General features: G+C 38.8%; 2 protein-coding genes across 2 annotated transcripts; both read left to right on the top strand.

The window, feature by feature from the left end:
* Nucleotides 1-6,224: 6,224 nt before the first annotated feature.
* Nucleotides 6,225-7,874, top strand: LOC149118299 (uncharacterized). The gene has a single exon (XM_089293551.1). The coding sequence runs from the start codon at nucleotides 6,506-6,508 to the stop codon at nucleotides 7,106-7,108; it is 603 nt and encodes a 200-aa protein (XP_089149677.1). The 5' UTR covers nucleotides 6,225-6,505; the 3' UTR covers nucleotides 7,109-7,874.
* A 4,911-nt stretch (nucleotides 7,875-12,785) lies between these two features.
* LOC149118298 (adenosine receptor A3-like) lies at nucleotides 12,786-14,588 on the top strand. The gene has a single exon (XM_089293530.1). It carries the CDS (start codon nucleotides 13,081-13,083, stop codon nucleotides 14,152-14,154), a length of 1,074 nt encoding a protein of 357 aa, XP_089149656.1. The 5' UTR covers nucleotides 12,786-13,080; the 3' UTR covers nucleotides 14,155-14,588.
* The last annotated feature ends 2,161 nt before the right edge of the window (nucleotides 14,589-16,749 follow it).

The raw sequence follows: 16,749 nt of genomic DNA, 5'->3' as shown, positions 1-16,749 counted from the left end.
AATTGATGCATCTCCACGATCCATTCTCGGTAAACACGCGCGCGAAAGGTTTGCATTTATCCCGGTATTTATTTACGTTTATCGCGTCGCTTTTGTGAACATTTAACTGAATTGCCTTCCAAACATTGATGAACGTAAAAAGATTTCACTTATCAAAAAACTGTTTATTTTGTGCAATGAATTGAGAAAACAATTCGCCGAAATTAATTTGTGAGCGGTCCGGAAACTAATCAGAATTCTCGTTTTCATCGCGGACCAATTTAGCCAGATGATAAATAGAAATTACACATCAGCCCTGTGAATAATTCAGTGTATTTTACGGTAACAGAATTGCTGTTATTACTAGGAAAGACGAATTGCAAGTAAAACAGCATTGAAAATCTGATATTAAATTTCAAGTTAAGGTGGCATAAGGTAAAGCAGGAAACACATGTTGATCAATGAACAAAGTAGTAATAGTGTTAAACTCTTGGTCGAATATATTTGTTTTCAGTGTAGTTGGTATGGTGTGATCGACGGGGTGAGGGTAGTTCTAGAAAGAACTGTTTTTGGCGACTGACGTTTCGACAACCTGAGCGGAAGTGATCTTCAGAGTCAAGTGAAAAGTGTTTGTCAGTCGATGATGTTATAAGTCTGGTCCGTTGAACGTGACTGGTCAGGTTTTGCAGAAATACATTTTTCCCTGAGATGCTGTAGATCGACGAAAGCTTGGAATAAAAACAAAATACAGTAGCTCAAGGCCTCAATCGAATCATTTATTTAATCAACATGCCACTGAAGGACAACCTCAAACGTTTCCTAACGAGACCGTTAAGGGCCCATTAACCGATCTTTTCGAGCCGTTGCTAGGGAAAATTAATTCTCATATAACGTCGTCATTTTTAGTTACTTCTGAGTTATTTCATGTGTTTAACTTTTTCATGATCAGCAACACTACTGATGACGTCATCAGGCCACGCCCATGGTCATGTGACTAATACTGAAAGAACGCAAAGGCTCCCAGGCAAATTACTTTATCGGAATTTTTTTCATTGATTTAATATTTTAATTTAAATCCTGTTTACGCTATGCATAGATTTTGTTTCATTTCTAAAAGGTCAGATTTTGAGAGAATTTCAAAATATTAAAAAGTTCGTAATTTTCTGAAAAAAGCATGATTTTGAAAAAGGAATGCATAACTATGTTTCCAATGTTGGCTTTAATCGAAATCCGTCAAAAAAGGCTTGATTTAAGGAAAACCGCGTTTCCTTTAGTATTTAAAGAAACCGGAAGTGCGCCCGATATATATTGAAAGTTACCCTATCAGCGCGTGCGCAATTTACACTACCAGCACACTTCGGTAAGATCAAACAAAGCCACACGGAGTTCGTTTTTCTCTTTCTATTGCTCTTTTTTTTCTGTCTTTCTTTTATTTTGTCTTTGCTTGTACTTTTTTTACTTTGCCTTTTGTGAAACTCAAAGAAAAACATCTAAAATGTGAGCAAATTTGGAAGTTATTGAGTTATTTTTATTTTCTGCGCTCAGGCTGACGTAAGTAACCGGAAGTGAAATTGCACCTCCTTAGCAACGTGCGCGAGCGCGCGCATAAATCGGTTAATGGGCCCTTAATATTATTAATGTAATTGTTAATGCAATTTTCGACCTGGAAACAATTCTACTTGAATCTACTCGAACTACGCAAAGTAAGAATTAGCAATATGAAGAAAATTTGATATGAGAAAATTAGCAGGTTTTTTTTTACTGTGATGTGAATACGCCACGTTCGATATATCAATATTCTAACATGGCTCCGAGGCTTTCGGGTCAAAATTGTACATTTTTTAAGTTCTTTTTGTCTCTCAATTTCCAAAAGAGACTTGGATACAAAGGAAACAACACCAAATATAGAAATTTGTCCTGAAAGCCTCGAAGCCATGTTAGAATATTGATATATTGAACGTGACCTAATAAGGACGTTCGCTCTAATTGTTTTTGCGCATCCTTACCATACTGCCCACGCAAATTCACACGCCACGTCATGCATGAGAGCGCGTGCTAAGTAATAAAATGAAAAATGATAGGGCAGGTGGCCATTGCTACAGCTTTTTCTGGATTTAACGATCTTGGACGTTCGGTGACCCCAAATTTTCTTTTGATGGATCATTTTCTCTCAGGCCGATTTTCTACGTTTAGCGAAAAAATGAAGAAAATCTATTGACTAGAAGTTTGAATTTTTTTGCCAAATGCACCATCGAATTCCGTTCTTTTTAGCTCTTGTTTTATCTTTGCGAGGATTTCAAATGCCTCTTGAAGGGTTAAGTTTTGTGAAAACGTTGGTAACATTTGGAATTATTTACGCAACAGAGCCACTTCTACAAAGTATGACTAAGATCGCTTGCCTCCGTTGTCTTACCTTCAATATTTTTAACTATAAACCGCTTTAGACCATGCTGAATTACGTGCGCCAATTTTTCAAAATCAGGGTAGTTTTCCACACGCGTTATCTCTGAAACGAAGTCGGTGATCCCCAGTTTTTTTGGAATGTTGAGTTTGTATTTGCGTCAAACTAACTACCAACTAACTACCAAATTGTCGTAGCCGTTGAAAGTAACTTTTCTACTGAGGCAAGGAAAACTGAAAAAAACCTTGGAGCCAACTAAGGCAAAATTTTTTTTCGTGGCATGCTTAGGCTTCAGAAGTGTAGCAGCTCTCATAAGCTGCTGCTGTTTTATTATTGTGGGAGCTGTAATTGTTTTAGGGCTAGGGGCAATGTTTCTTTTGTTTGTAATATTGTACCCTTAAAGAGTATCGAGCCATTCATGTGAGACCTCACGAGAGCTGCAACATGACCCATAAGTTTACTAGAAGTTAATTGTTTCATGTAAATTTAAGTTACAACTTGCTTAGGATTCTAATAATACTGATAAAACCGTTATTCAAGTGTTAAGCTTAAATAAAAGCACAAGAACTACTAAATGAGGACACTAAAAATAAGGGAAAAAGTACTGTTAACTTAATTAACGCTAAAATTAATTACAAATACAATTTCCTCAAATGTGATTGGTCCATAAACGTAGTGGTGTATTTTGCTCTCATTAATCTGCAAGGTTGTAATCGGACAGTGTAATCGGACAGTTGGCTGTAATCGGACACCTGTAATCAGACAGTTACATGAGCCAATCATTTTAAGCCCTCTCCACTAAATCCGCCAATCACAACATTGATTACAGTCACTATAGTAACCAATTCAAGAGACTGACTTTGTAAAATTGTGGAGGTTTAGTCTCCGTTGACTGTTTTCAAACAAAATTAACGGCCATTTTGAAAGCTATTCTCCATAATTTTAAATATGGCATTTAAAAATGACTATTAAAAGACTTTTAGTTTTCTGGAAAATTGTAATGGTTATGATTGATTGCTAACAAAACATCATGTCACTCAATTCTGTTTGTAATCATACTTGTGATTAACAAATCGGACTCTCGATTGGCGGTCGTCTGCTTTTGTTTATCACTCTTATGATTACAGACCAAGTTGAATTGGACTCCACTTCGTCCTATTACCATTATTTATGGGACAAATTATATGTAGCGAAAGATAACAACAACAGCGCACAAATTAAGCAAAAATATATATGTTGGACAAATGATCGATTAAAAATACGAGGGATTCAGGAATAAGAAATGAGAAATATGCATTTGAGAATGACGGAGTGCTGATTTCGACTGAGTTTCTCAGGGATAAAAAAACTCAATGTTTCCCTTGGAACCAGTCATTAAGCGCTTATCGTTTTTGCGCGGGGTCGGTAAAGAAATGTACAAAGATTTATGACGCTCATGCACGGCTACTGTGCTCTTCATCAAACCATTTGTTTGGTGGCGTTCTCGTTGCCGTTGCCGTCAACGTTTGCTTAATTAAGTTCTCTATAACGTTCAAACAAACAACTGCGTAATTAATGTTAAAGACGGAAAATAACAGAAACAACCAATCACTGAAAAAAACCCAAACTGATTATGATTACTCATAAAGCTGAGCGATATACTACCATGCACGGGACATCCGAAGGAATGCACAATGTTAAATAGCCCAGAAAATTTAGCTTTGTCTAATTGGTGGTTAGAAATGGTTTTGACACGGGTGAATATGTCTATATATTCAACAATAACAACCTGCGAGTTTAATTTGGTTGTTGGAATCTATACCGTTAATGGTCGTTAATTAGAGATCATTTAAGGTGAGAATGTCGGCCATGTAAAGAGAAATTGAAAATTAAAAACAACGTCGAATGCGCCCACAAAGCCAATAGTAGCGCAAGGACGAGGTAAGAAGTCAAGGATTGGAAAATAAACATGCAGGAAAATGAACAATCTATCATTTAAAGTTCCAGAATTGTCTCCAAAGACTGAAAAACAGTCTCAGAAGACCTTTGTATTGGCTGAACCAGCCAGGTTCATGGCTCCAGATCTTCAAGAACACCCGTGCAAAGAAAAACCTTCAGTTCTGTATCACACCGAACAGAGAGGGAATACAGCGAATCTTTTGTTTCGAGCCAAGGGATAAAATTAACAGAGGTAGCTAAAGAAGTAAGCGACGAGAAGTAGAGACTGCTGTACGAAGACATTTTCAAGCCTCTTGACTTTTACTCTATTTTACACGAAAGGTCGAAAACACCCTGCTCCGACTGATTAGATCAGTAGAGTTCTGCCGGTATATTAGCGTTACACGGATTGCTTCTCGCTTGTGTAATTGAAGTGCCACACTGATGACGAATGAAGATCTAGGTTCGATCAAGAAAAAGTACTGAATACGAATATAGGTTTGTTTCAGTCCTATCAGATTACCATCATAAATTACTAGTGAATTAACTTCTTAACTGCTAACTGATAAATTAATCGTAGCAATTACAATTTTTTCAAGTGTGATTGGTGCCTAAACTGCTGTTCGGCCTTTAACAAAAAGCAACATACGTAAGCACTGAATAAACTCCATTTGGCGAGAAAATATGCAAGGATATCTGGCCGCGGACATCATCTGTACCAAGAAGTGAACAGTTTCCCTAGAGCGTAGCTCGAGGAAAACTATGAGCTTCGAGGAACAGATAATGTCCAAGGACAAATCTCCGAGCATATTTTCGCGCCAAATGGAGGCTATTGAGTTTATTATCCTTCAAGTATTTTCCGCAACACGAGCGGTTTTGAAAATTGGGTAATATATAAACAATAACCTTTATTTGGGGAGAAAATATGCACGGATATTTGTCCGCGGACATTATCTGTTCCGAGAAGTGAACAGTTTCCCGAGAGCGTAGTTCGAGGAAAACTGTGAGCTTTGAGGAACAGCTGTATTTTACATCGATGTTGCAAAACAGCAAATGTTTTTTCGTGAGAACAACATCAGAAAACGTAGAGATATTTTGAAAAACTGGAGTACTGGAACGCGTGTTGTCGAGTTCGATTGGCTTAACGTCCATTGGATATCAGCCATAATACCATACCGACAACTCAGTATAATGGATAAAAATCGTCTTCTGGTAGTGTTTTTTCGTGGTTATTTTCACTCGCGCTTGTTAATTCGGCGCCTTATTGGTTATCTATCGTTTCATTTCCATTTCGTGCGCTAGTGAAATAACTGTTACATAGAGCAAACCTTAAGAAACTGTTTGTCCAGTTGTTAAGAAAGTAATTCCGTGAATATTATATGGGTTAGTATTCTGCCACCATGTTGGTGTAATTCTTTGTAGCAGTGCACTTTTCCCGTAATACTGCCTTTGAAATCGGACAATCACGCAATGCAAAAAACAAACAGCAGAAAAAAGACGTTCAGTACTTTACCCGGTTACAGAATTATTCTTCAGATTACTCTTTAAACTCTAAAACAGTTTTACAGGCACAACACAAACTTAAGATTAGTAATAGAACTGTTTTTAGCCGCGATTCCCTGTAAGTTGTTTCGCAAAGGGACGAAAACAAGCTGCAAAAACAAAATTTTGAGGTAAGCCTGTCTGTCTTCTGTTTATTACTCACTTCTCAAATTTCATTCTCAAAATTATATTCAACTGTCATCTGAGATGGCGAAAAACGAACTTTATTATATGGCTAGTTCCATGAGTGGGCAAAATGAATCAAATCCTGAGCTGTGATTGGCTACCCGAGCGGGCAAGATAGAGCTATGTTGCCTGCTTGGGACTACCCGCCATTTCCCGGAAGAAAAATTTCCTCGAGAGCCATATGATAAATTCTATTGACGTTGTAATATATTCGTAACCGGAAGTTGTGTTAAGCTGTTGTATTACCCAAGATGCTTAGAGAATAAAGTTGTTGTGTTGAGCAAGCCTAGTCAACTTGTGTTGTTATGTCACCGAGCCATACTTTTGCTAGTATGTTTCATTTTGGCGACGAGGATGGGATCCTCTACATGCACGAAGACGCATGTGAAATCCAGTGAAGTTTTGATTTTCTCTGTGTGAGGAAAAAGGTTTGTTTTCGACCGAGGCAACTTGATCAAAGTTTGAGCACGTGCTATCAAAATGGCGGGAATTGGATTGTTTGGTCGTGTTGGCGAGTTCAGCCCTGAGCGAGAGACTTTTCGTTCCTATGTGGAAAGAATGGAAATGTTCTTCATGGCAAATAATATCATAGAAGAAACTGGCGAGGATAAAGAGGAAGCCAATCTCGCAGTTGCAAATAGAAAACGTGCTATCTTTCTGACTGAGATTGGACCCGAAGCATATTCTACCCTGAGAAATCTGCTGGCACCAGTGAAACCAAAAGACACTCCTTTTGCGGACATTGTCAAAGCATTGGAGAAACATTACAATCCAGCGCCATTGGAGATAGCAGAGAGTTTTCATTTTGGAACTCGCTATCAAAAACAAGACGAATCCATCGGTGACTTTATTGTGGCCTTAAAGAAGTTATCGATTCATTGTAACTATGGAGAGTTTCTCAACCGAGCTCTGAGAGACCGTTTTGTGTGCGGATTGAACAATCCCAAAATACAGAATAAACTTTTGAACACCGAGGATCTTTCTTTTGAGAAAGCGTGCCAGATTGCCAAGTCAATGGAAATGGCAGAGAAGAACACCCAAGAATTCCGTCCTGTCAGTGCAAGTGGAAACTGTAAACACTAAGGAACCCTCATGTTACCGGTGTGGTGGTAAGCATGCTGCACCTAAGTGTAAATTTAAGTCAGCAAAATGCTACAAATGTAGCAAAGTAGGTCACCTTGCATCAGTTTGTCGCAGTAAAGATGTTGAGTCTAGCTTGAAAACAAAACAACCAGGAGCTAAAGGTACTGTTCATAGTGTCTTAGAATCAAACACAGAAGGTTATGATGATAATGATGAGTTAGGTATTTATTCCATGTATGCAGTTGGTACAGATAATCCTACCAACAAAAGTTATACTGTAGAAATGACCATAAATGGTTCACCATGTGCAATGGAAGTAGACACTGCAGCTGATTACTCAATAATGAGTAAGAGCACACATTCTCAGAAATTCAGTAATTTTCCACTTCGTCCATCAAAAGTTGAATTGAAAACCTATACAGGTGAAACCCTTACAGTGTGTGGCGAAATGCTGTGTGATGTAGTGTACAAGGGCCATGAATATACATTGCCAATTATTGTAGCTGATTATGAGAAGAAGCCTACTTTGCTGGGAAGAAATTGGTTAAACCATATAAGGCTTGAGTGGGGTGAAATATTCAGTTTAACAAGATCCGAGTTGGAAAGTGCCAAAAGTCAACTTGATGGATTACTAGTTAAACACAGTGAGTTGTTCAAAGATAGCTATGAGGGCATGAAAGGGTTGGAAGCACACATCACCATGAAAGATGGTGCAAAGCCCATATTTATTAAGCCACGTAGGGTTCCATATGCACTAAAAGATAAAGTTGAAAAGGAGTTGGATAAATTAGAGAAAAATGGGGTAATCGTTAAAACTGACAGATCAGACTGGACAAGCCCAATAGTAGTTGTGCCAAAGGCTGACAAATCAGTTAGAATTTGTGGGGACTACAAAGTAACCATCAACTCAGCTGTTGAAGATGAGTAGTATCCCCTTCCCACCCAACAGGACTTGTATGCTGCCCTTTCGGGATCAAAATTTTTCAGCAAACTTGATTTGTCGCATGCATATGCTCAGCTAAGTGTTGATAAAGCAAGTCGTGAGTACCTGACAATTAGCACACACAAAGGACTCTATTCCTACACCAAATTACCATATGGGGTTAAATCAGCACCTAAAATATTCCAAGCTAAAATGGATATGATTTTGCAAGGAGTAGAAAAATGTGTGTGTAAGCAGGATGACATTCTTATTGGTGGTGTCAGTTGGCAGGAGAATATCAAAATCCTGGCTGAGGTATTGGAGAGGTTGCATAAATATAACCTGCATTTGAAGATGGCAAAGTGTGAATTTCTGAAGAGGGAAGTTGTCTATTTGGGTTTGAAGATAGATGATGAAGGTTTGCATCCAGTTGAGGAAAAAGTAGATGCTGTAAAAAGGGCACCAGTACCACAAAACGTCAGTGAGTTGAGATCTTTTTTGGGCATGGTCCAGTACTATCACCCATTTCTACCAGGTTTAGCAACCACACTAGCACCATTACATGAGCTCCTCAAAAAGGGTGTCCAGTGGACATGGACAAAAGAGTGTCAGCAAGCATACGAAGCTTGTAAACAAGGTCTCACCAGTGATGCACTGTTGGTGCATTATGATGGGGACCGTGAACTGAGACTTGCTTGTGATGCGTCCAGCTATGGAATTGGAGCAGTTATTAGCCATGTGATGGATGATGGCCAGGAGAGGCCAATAGCCTATGCCTCTCGGACACTGAGTTCAAGTGAAAGGAACTATGCACAAATTGAGCGTGAAGCATTATCAATTGTTTTTGGTGTAAAAAAATTTCACCAGTTTTTGTATGGGCGTAAATTTACCCTGATCACTGATCACAAACCACTGTTGGCAATTTTCAATCCAAAATCCGCTATCCCCACACTAGCAGCAGCTCAAATGCAGAGGTGGGCTCTAGTACTTTCGGCGTATGACTATGAGATTGAATACAAAAGATCTGAAGACCATGCCAACTGTGATGCTCTCTCAAGGCTACCACATGAGGACTCCACAGTGGGAAGTGAGGGTGTGGTCTACAGTGTGAGTGTAATTGATGATGATTTTCCAATCACTGCAGAAGATATAGGAAAGGCAACCCTTGTAGATCCTGTACTTGGTAAGGTACATCAATTTGTGATGTCAGGTTGGCCAGAAGGGTGTCCTGATGAGACCCTCAAACCCTATCATAATAGAAGAAATGAGCTGTCCTGTGAACAGGATTGTGTCCTTTGGGGCTCTAGGGTGATTATTCCACCAATCTTTAGAGCCAAAATGCTGGGGTAGTTGCATTGGGAACACCCGGGTATATGTGGTATGAAAGCAATTGCTCGTACATGCATGTGGTGGCCAAAAATAGATCAGGAAATCGAGGAAGCAGTGAGAGTATGTACAGTATGCCAAAATGTTAGAAATGCCCCACCCAGTGCACCCCTGATCCCATGGAAGTGGCCAACTAGACCATTTCAACGGATCCATATTGATTTCTGTCAGAAGGGTAATGATTACTTCCTGGTAGTAATCGATAGCCACTCAAAGTGGATTGAAGTGAAACATATGAGCTCTACAACCACTGAACGGACTATTGATGAGCTCCGTTTAATTTTTGCTACTCATGGTTTACCTGAAGAGGTGGTGTCTGACAACGGACCACAGTTTACGTCCATTGAATTTGCCGAATTCATACGCAAAAACGGCATCAAGCACACGTTGGTTCCACCCTATCACCCTCAATCTAATGGGGCAGCGGAGAGGTCTGTGAGAGTTGTCAAGGATGCTTTAGTTAAACAAGTGCTTGAGGGTACAAAGGGCATCTCTATGAAACACAGACTTGCTAATTTTCTATTTCGGTATCGCACAACCCCTCACAGTACAACTGGTGTGACCCCCGCTGAGTTGATGGTGAAGCGTTGCCTAAGAACAAGATTAAGTCTGATTAAGCCTAATCTGGCACAAGTTGTAGAGAATAAGCAAGAGAAACAGAAAATGTATAAGGATTTGAAATGTGAGAGGGAAAGATCCTTTGTAAGAAATGACAGGGTGCGGGTACGAAACTCGAGGGCTAATTCTAAGACTGATAAGTGGATTCCAGGCACTGTAATTAAAGTTTGTGGGCCCAGAACCTATGTAGTTAGGACAGGACACAAACCCAGATATGTGCACACTGATCACATGATAAGAGCACATGATAATGTACCAGATAATGTCAGTGAGCCAGATGTCGTGGTGCCTGAATCAAGTGGTCAGAAAATAAATGATGATAATGTGAATCCTCTCGATAGTACTTCTGAACCACATGTAGATCTGCCTGAAAACGAGGATACTGTTGTATCTCCTGTAGTTGTAAGTAGTCCACCTACAGTTTTGCGAAGATCTCAAAGGATTAGAAAACCAGTTGTTAAACTTAACCTGTAACTGTAGGTTATCACTATGTCTTGGGTATAAGTGCATCCTGAAAATCTGGGGGAAAGCAGTGTAATATATTCGTAACCGGAAGTTGTGTTAAGCTGTTGTATTACCCAAGATGCTTAGAGAATAAAGTTGTTGTGTTGAGGAAGCCTAGTCAACTTGTGTTGTTATGTCACCGAGCCATACTTTTGCTAGTATGTTTCAGACCTCGTTTTTTTTTTTTGCGAATTTATGGACCTCGACTCCGTCTCGGTCCATAAACACGCAAAAAAAGAACTTGGCCAATCTCCAGCCATGGCGATCTCACACTTGGTCAATACCTAAACGTATTTGGATCAGTAATGTTCATTTACACTTTCTATGTTAACGTTACTGAAACAGTTAATGACAATGGCCGTTTTCACACTAGAGACGGATAATCCGTCTAAGACGGGTTATCCGTCCAGCACGGATAATCCGTCTTAGTGTGAAAACGGAACGGTGTTCATTTTAGACGGATAATCCGTCTATTTTATCCGTCCGATTATCCGTCTAAATAGACCGATTATCCGTCTCTAGTGTGAAAATGGCCAATATTAGGAGTAATACTGTGTTAGCTCCACCTGTTTAAATTAAAATTAGGATCCCATTACAGCCAATATTTGCTTTGCTGCCCAAAACACTGCACATTTATCCTAATAAAACTCTTGTTATGTTAAACGCGCTCTGTCTCCGATTGGAACAGAATTTTTCTTTGCGGCGGGTAACAGAGATCATCTCAACCTCTTTCTCAAGGTCCTCTTTCTTCCCTCCTCGAGTAAGGACCCTGGGAACAAGGTAGAAAACACCTTACCCGATGTTGACATAAATATTAAGAGTTGAAATTCCTACTGTTTACTGACTATTCATTCAAAACAAAATCAAAAAACGGAAATTATGTTTCTACGTTTTCAAGTCATGTTAACACAAAAAAGACGGCATAATTTAATGGATTAAAGAAGCAAAACTGTCCGGAAGCAATTACGGTAAATCGATCCCCCGCCGCCGCAGTCGTTATTTTATATAGTAGTAGTCAATATTTTTGGCCGACAACTCCATCATAAATTGTCGGAATGGAACTTTTGTTTCATGCTAATTCAGCTCCAATAACTATGATTCGTTTAATTGAAACGAAGGAAACGAAAATAATGAATATTTCTACGTGTTTCCTTAAACTTGTAAGGAGGGTACGTTGTAATGAAGTAAGTGGTTTGCCGCGTGTTTTCTCGCTAAGTTTTATTCATCGCGCGCCTCGCTTTGACGCAGAGAAAACTAATGAAAATTACCTTGGTAACACAAGCGCTGAGAAAGGAAGGCTACAAAATGAGACACCGGTTTGTTCAATTTGTCGTGGACAAATTTATTTGACATGAAATTATCTCGGATAATCCTCTTGTTTCCAAAATTTAAAACGCTCAATCAAAGTGAATTAGTCATCGACCCATTTTATTTCAAATTGGAATCATTCAGTTTTAGTTTTTCTCGTGATCATTATTTTTTTTTTTTAATATACGATGTTAAGCGCGGCTTCTCTATAACAGTTAGTTGTGTTTTCAGATATCAGACCCATGTTATTTCTCCTCAATTAAATGACAAAACTACCAGAAGGAGTTTTTTTTTTGAAAAATTAAAAACTCTACGGCGAATAAATTTGCTATTTGTCGTTAGTTAAATATCTTTTGAGCTTCAAAGACATCTTACATGTATTCATTTATTGAAAGGTTTCATTACGTTGATGTTTGCACACACGGAAGCTGTTTCAACTGAATTTCAGAAAGATTATTGATAAAAAAGTAACATCATCCACGGAAGTAAAAAAAATTTACAATAAAATTTACTTTCCCATCTTAACATTGTTGTTTTAAGTTCTGCCTTAAAGTAAATACTGGAAGCTATTTTTTCTTTTCTCTTTCCGTGGAAATTTTATACCTCTTTAAGAGAACGTATTATCGTGGTCGATCATACTCTTTCTCAATAAAACGAAATTGCATCAGGTAAGCCAGAAACCAGTTGTTCTAGAACGAAGCAGTTGTATACTCTTTCGTTAGCGACAGATGATTACGGTAATTTTAATTTCTTGTAGTAGACGAGTTTGCCATTAAATGATGCGACTGTCTGGTTGGCTGACGCAATTTTACAATAGCTGCTTCCTGGCGGTAGAGATTGTTAATTTGGAGGCATAATGGATAGATGTAATATCACAATCATCTGTTGGACGTCATCTGCTATTGTTTCAACTGAGAACTTGTCAATTTATACAGCAAACAAATGAGAAAACTCACTGACACAGGTTATAACTAGCAGTGGCTAGATGTTGTTTCGCTCACACAAAGGACTTGTGAAACCGGCGCTTGTTCTCAGTCCAACGAGTTTCGGGGATCAATTTGGAGAAAGGAACATTGTGACAGAAAAAAGCGCGAAACTGAGTCATTCGCGGGCTCATGTGACCAAGCTGATTCATTAGTCAACGTTATGAATAACATTTTTCCATATTGTCGGGCAAATGACGAGTTTCGACGATAAAGCTTTTACTTGTTAACAGTTTCCACAAATCGCAATTATGAACGAGAGCCTCGAATCACACGATCATGATCATAAACATATTGAAGAGATTCCAACGGTGGCGCTTTTGGCAGGAATTTTTAGTTTGTTGTTTGGCTTACTTGCGTTTTCACCAAACAGTCTTCTCCTGTTTACTGTCTACAAAGACCCACACAAGTGTTTCCGAACGCGCGCTACTACATCTTTTGTGGTTAGTCTCGCGCTAAGTGATTTTATTGGGGGATCTTTCGTACAGCCCTTGTATGCAGCGTACATGTTTTCCGTCGCAACTGGAGTCGAGGGAGAGAAGCTTTACAAGATTTCGTTGATCTCTTCTCATGTCAGCACAAAGATCTGGATTCTGACGGTTGTTGCATTATCAGTTGGTAGGTACTTAGCTGTCAAGCTTTCCTGGAAATATAAAGCGCTCGTAACAACGAGGAAAGTCGTCGTTTGCTGTGCTATAATCTGGCTCTTTTGTGGCGTGTTCGAAGCCTCTCATTCGACCGGTGGCTCCGAAGAACTGTTCCATTCAGTTGATCTTCACCTGCAGACTACAGTTCCCTTGGTATCTCTTTGCGCTGTCTACGCGGCCACTTACATCGAATTCCGTCGTTATTCAAGAAACTTCGTCTTTGGACGAACCGAGAACACGGTAGGCGGGAGATCGCGCGTTTTCGTCCGGAATATAAACCTGGAAAAGAAGATCGTTTTGACGGTTGTGTTAATTATGGTTGCGCTCTTTATATCGATCGTGCCTTATTTAATCGTTAACAATTTGGAAGAGCAATGCCATGAGGAAGAAAGCAATGGTGTATGTGGCAAGATAGGGTTTGCAATCACAAAAGCGTTGTCCGTGCCGTTGCTTTGTGTTAGCTGCGCAGTGAATCCGTTTCTCTACGCCTGGAGAATTTCGCAGTATAGGCAAGCTTTACGATCGGTTAGTCGCTCAGCTTGCGCCAGCTTTAGGCGACGCACCCGAGCAGTTAGCACGATATCAAACGGCCTCCCTTCAGCACTTGCCACTCCGAGTTTAATTGAGCAGAATACTCCTGTAGCGAATTATACTCACAAAAAGCAAGCAGAAAGTTAAAGAATAGTGACACGTAGAGTTGTTAAAATACCAATATTTAAAGAGGCGCGGGAATTGTGCATCTGCCCTTGAGTGACAAATAATACCACAACTTCGAGAATTTTGATTTGTTATGTTTTTCTTAAACTGTGGTTTGTGTTATGTAGGAAAATTAAAGAAGCGATTGCCTACACCCTACAATCTGCCTTACAAAACTGGCAGGTGCATTTTAGCATTATTTAACAATAGCGATTAAAAAAAAAAAACCCTGAGGGTATAATTATTTTTACAGAATAGATGGTGTGAATAGGATGCTATTTAACGTGGGACAGTCTAAAGCTTTATCTTTAACATTTAAACAAGTATCAATAATGAATGATAGCTTTAGTGACAATGTTTCGGAAATACCATTAAGCCGCATATTTCTTCAATAAATGATTTCATAGCTACTGAAATATTGTCTCATTTATTTCTTGATTCTTCATTCTTGAACTTGCAATATAAATGCCTCGATTGTCAAATCTACCCGTCAGCAGGCGAGAATCGAAGTCAGCCGAGAAAGGTTTTAATTAGTTTCCCGTCTTGAGCAAACGTTTAAATCGAGCAGATCTTTAAAACTGTATTTTCATTGGCCCCAAAAGGTAGGAGCTGACAAGTACTCAATTATGCTTTTACTGCGAACAACTGGAATTTCAATGGCTGCAGTCAGTCTACATCGTTAACACGTGACGCACAGTCGTTAGGAGCGCGAAGCGAGAACAGCATCGATAAATTTCCTCGTGTCTGTGTATCAATTAGTGAGTGTATCAATTAGTGAGCGAAAAGGCGTCTTTCAAGGTGCAACTCTAATTCACACATATATACCATTGAGCTATTATGAGGCTCGTATTGGAGAAATATTGGTCGAGTTCTTTTTTTGCTGTAGGTTTATGGACCGAGCTGCAGGCGAGGTACAAAAAAATTCAAAGAAAAGAACGAGACCAATATTTTCCAATACGAACGTAAACAGCTATTTCAGTACTTAATTAAATGGCTCTTTTTGATCTGCTGCTAAATTGATGCATCTCCACGATCCATTCTCGGTAAACACGCGCGCGAAAGGTTTGCATTTATCCCGGTATTTATTTACGTTCATCGCGTCGCTTTTGTGAACATTTAACTGAATTGCCCTCCAAACATTGATGAAGGTAAAAAGATTTTTACTTACCAAAAAACTGTTTATTTTGTGCAATGAATTGGAAAAAACAATTCGCCGAAATTAATTCGTGAGCGGTCCGGGAACCAATCAGAAATTTCGTTTTCATAGCGAACCAGTTCAGCCATGTAATAAATAGAGATGTACAGAAAATACAATTTTCACTGACGATGCCGTAGATCGGCGAAAGCTTGGAATAAAAGCTCAAGGCCTCAATCGAATCGTCCATTTAATCAACATGCTACTGAAGGACAGCTTCAAACGTTTTCTAACGACACCATTAATATGTAATTAATGCTCGTAACCATTTAATTAAACTCGTAACCATTTTTGTAACCATTTTAACAGACAACACCTCTATGAAGTTCTTTTTTTTTCCACGTTGAAGTATTCCAACAACACTACTTTGCTATCGAGGCTTGTTATTACGAGCTACATTTGTTTTTTGCTCATTTTCGTGAACTTATTTTTTTTCCAACTGAATCGTCACCTTTGCAAAAAAAAAAAAAAATCGAAATTAAAAACCCGCGAGAAAAAAAGGGTTGTCGTGGGAACTTTTGACGCATTCTTTAAAAACTGCTGAAAAACTTCTAAATCAACCTTTAAAAGTCAGTTATACGTTTTTATTCCTTCGAATCATAAAAAGGATAGAAGACAAAGTAAATGCCATATTATTTGCATTAACATGAGTTTTTGCAAACGAACGTATTACCCTATTTTAGTCTTGTTTTGTTGTGGTCCTTTTTGCCTTCATAAGGTTTTCGGATAACTTTTAAAAAAAAAAAATTACGAAATCTGTTCCTCCCACACGATTCTTCTGCCAACTTTAAGCCTGGCGAAAATCTGCCTCTTCCATTTTCGCGAAAGTAAGTTCCCGCGAAAGAAACTAACATTAACGTATATACTAATTTTGATTGTGCTTTACCTATTTAAGGCTGTGAAGATTAAGGTTTTTATGTGAATTGTTGAAGAGAGAGCAAATTGTAGTCGGTTATATAGACATTGTCAATTTAACGTATTACGTTTAGCGCTGTGTAATGGTAACTAATTTTAACACCTCCTTTATCGCTTCCGTGTATTTAAAATATGATTATTATATGACTAAGAAATTTACTTTATAGCGATTGACTAAGAGCAGACCAATCACAATGAGCTATATTATTATGTTCATTTAATAAGTATACTAGTGGACTACAGTAAATGAGGCAAACCACTCAAAAGTCAAATTCGGCCCGGGACCGTTTGGTTCTTTTATCCGTCGTGGCTTGGGGTCGAGAATGCTAGACACATGCAGTTGTGCGAACGACGGAGACCAAAAATGTTCGACATAGAAACAATTCTACATGAATCTACTGGAACTATGCAAAGTACGAATTACCAATATGACGAAAATTTGATATGAGAAAAGTAGCGGTTTTTTT

The sequence above is a fragment of the Orbicella faveolata genome, unplaced genomic scaffold (assembly GCF_042242905.1).
Source record: "Orbicella faveolata isolate gen_17 unplaced genomic scaffold, um_ofav_v1 contig_1, whole genome shotgun sequence".
Taxonomy (NCBI): Eukaryota; Metazoa; Cnidaria; class Anthozoa; order Scleractinia; family Merulinidae; genus Orbicella; species Orbicella faveolata.
This window is presented reverse-complemented; position numbering and strand designations above follow the sequence as displayed.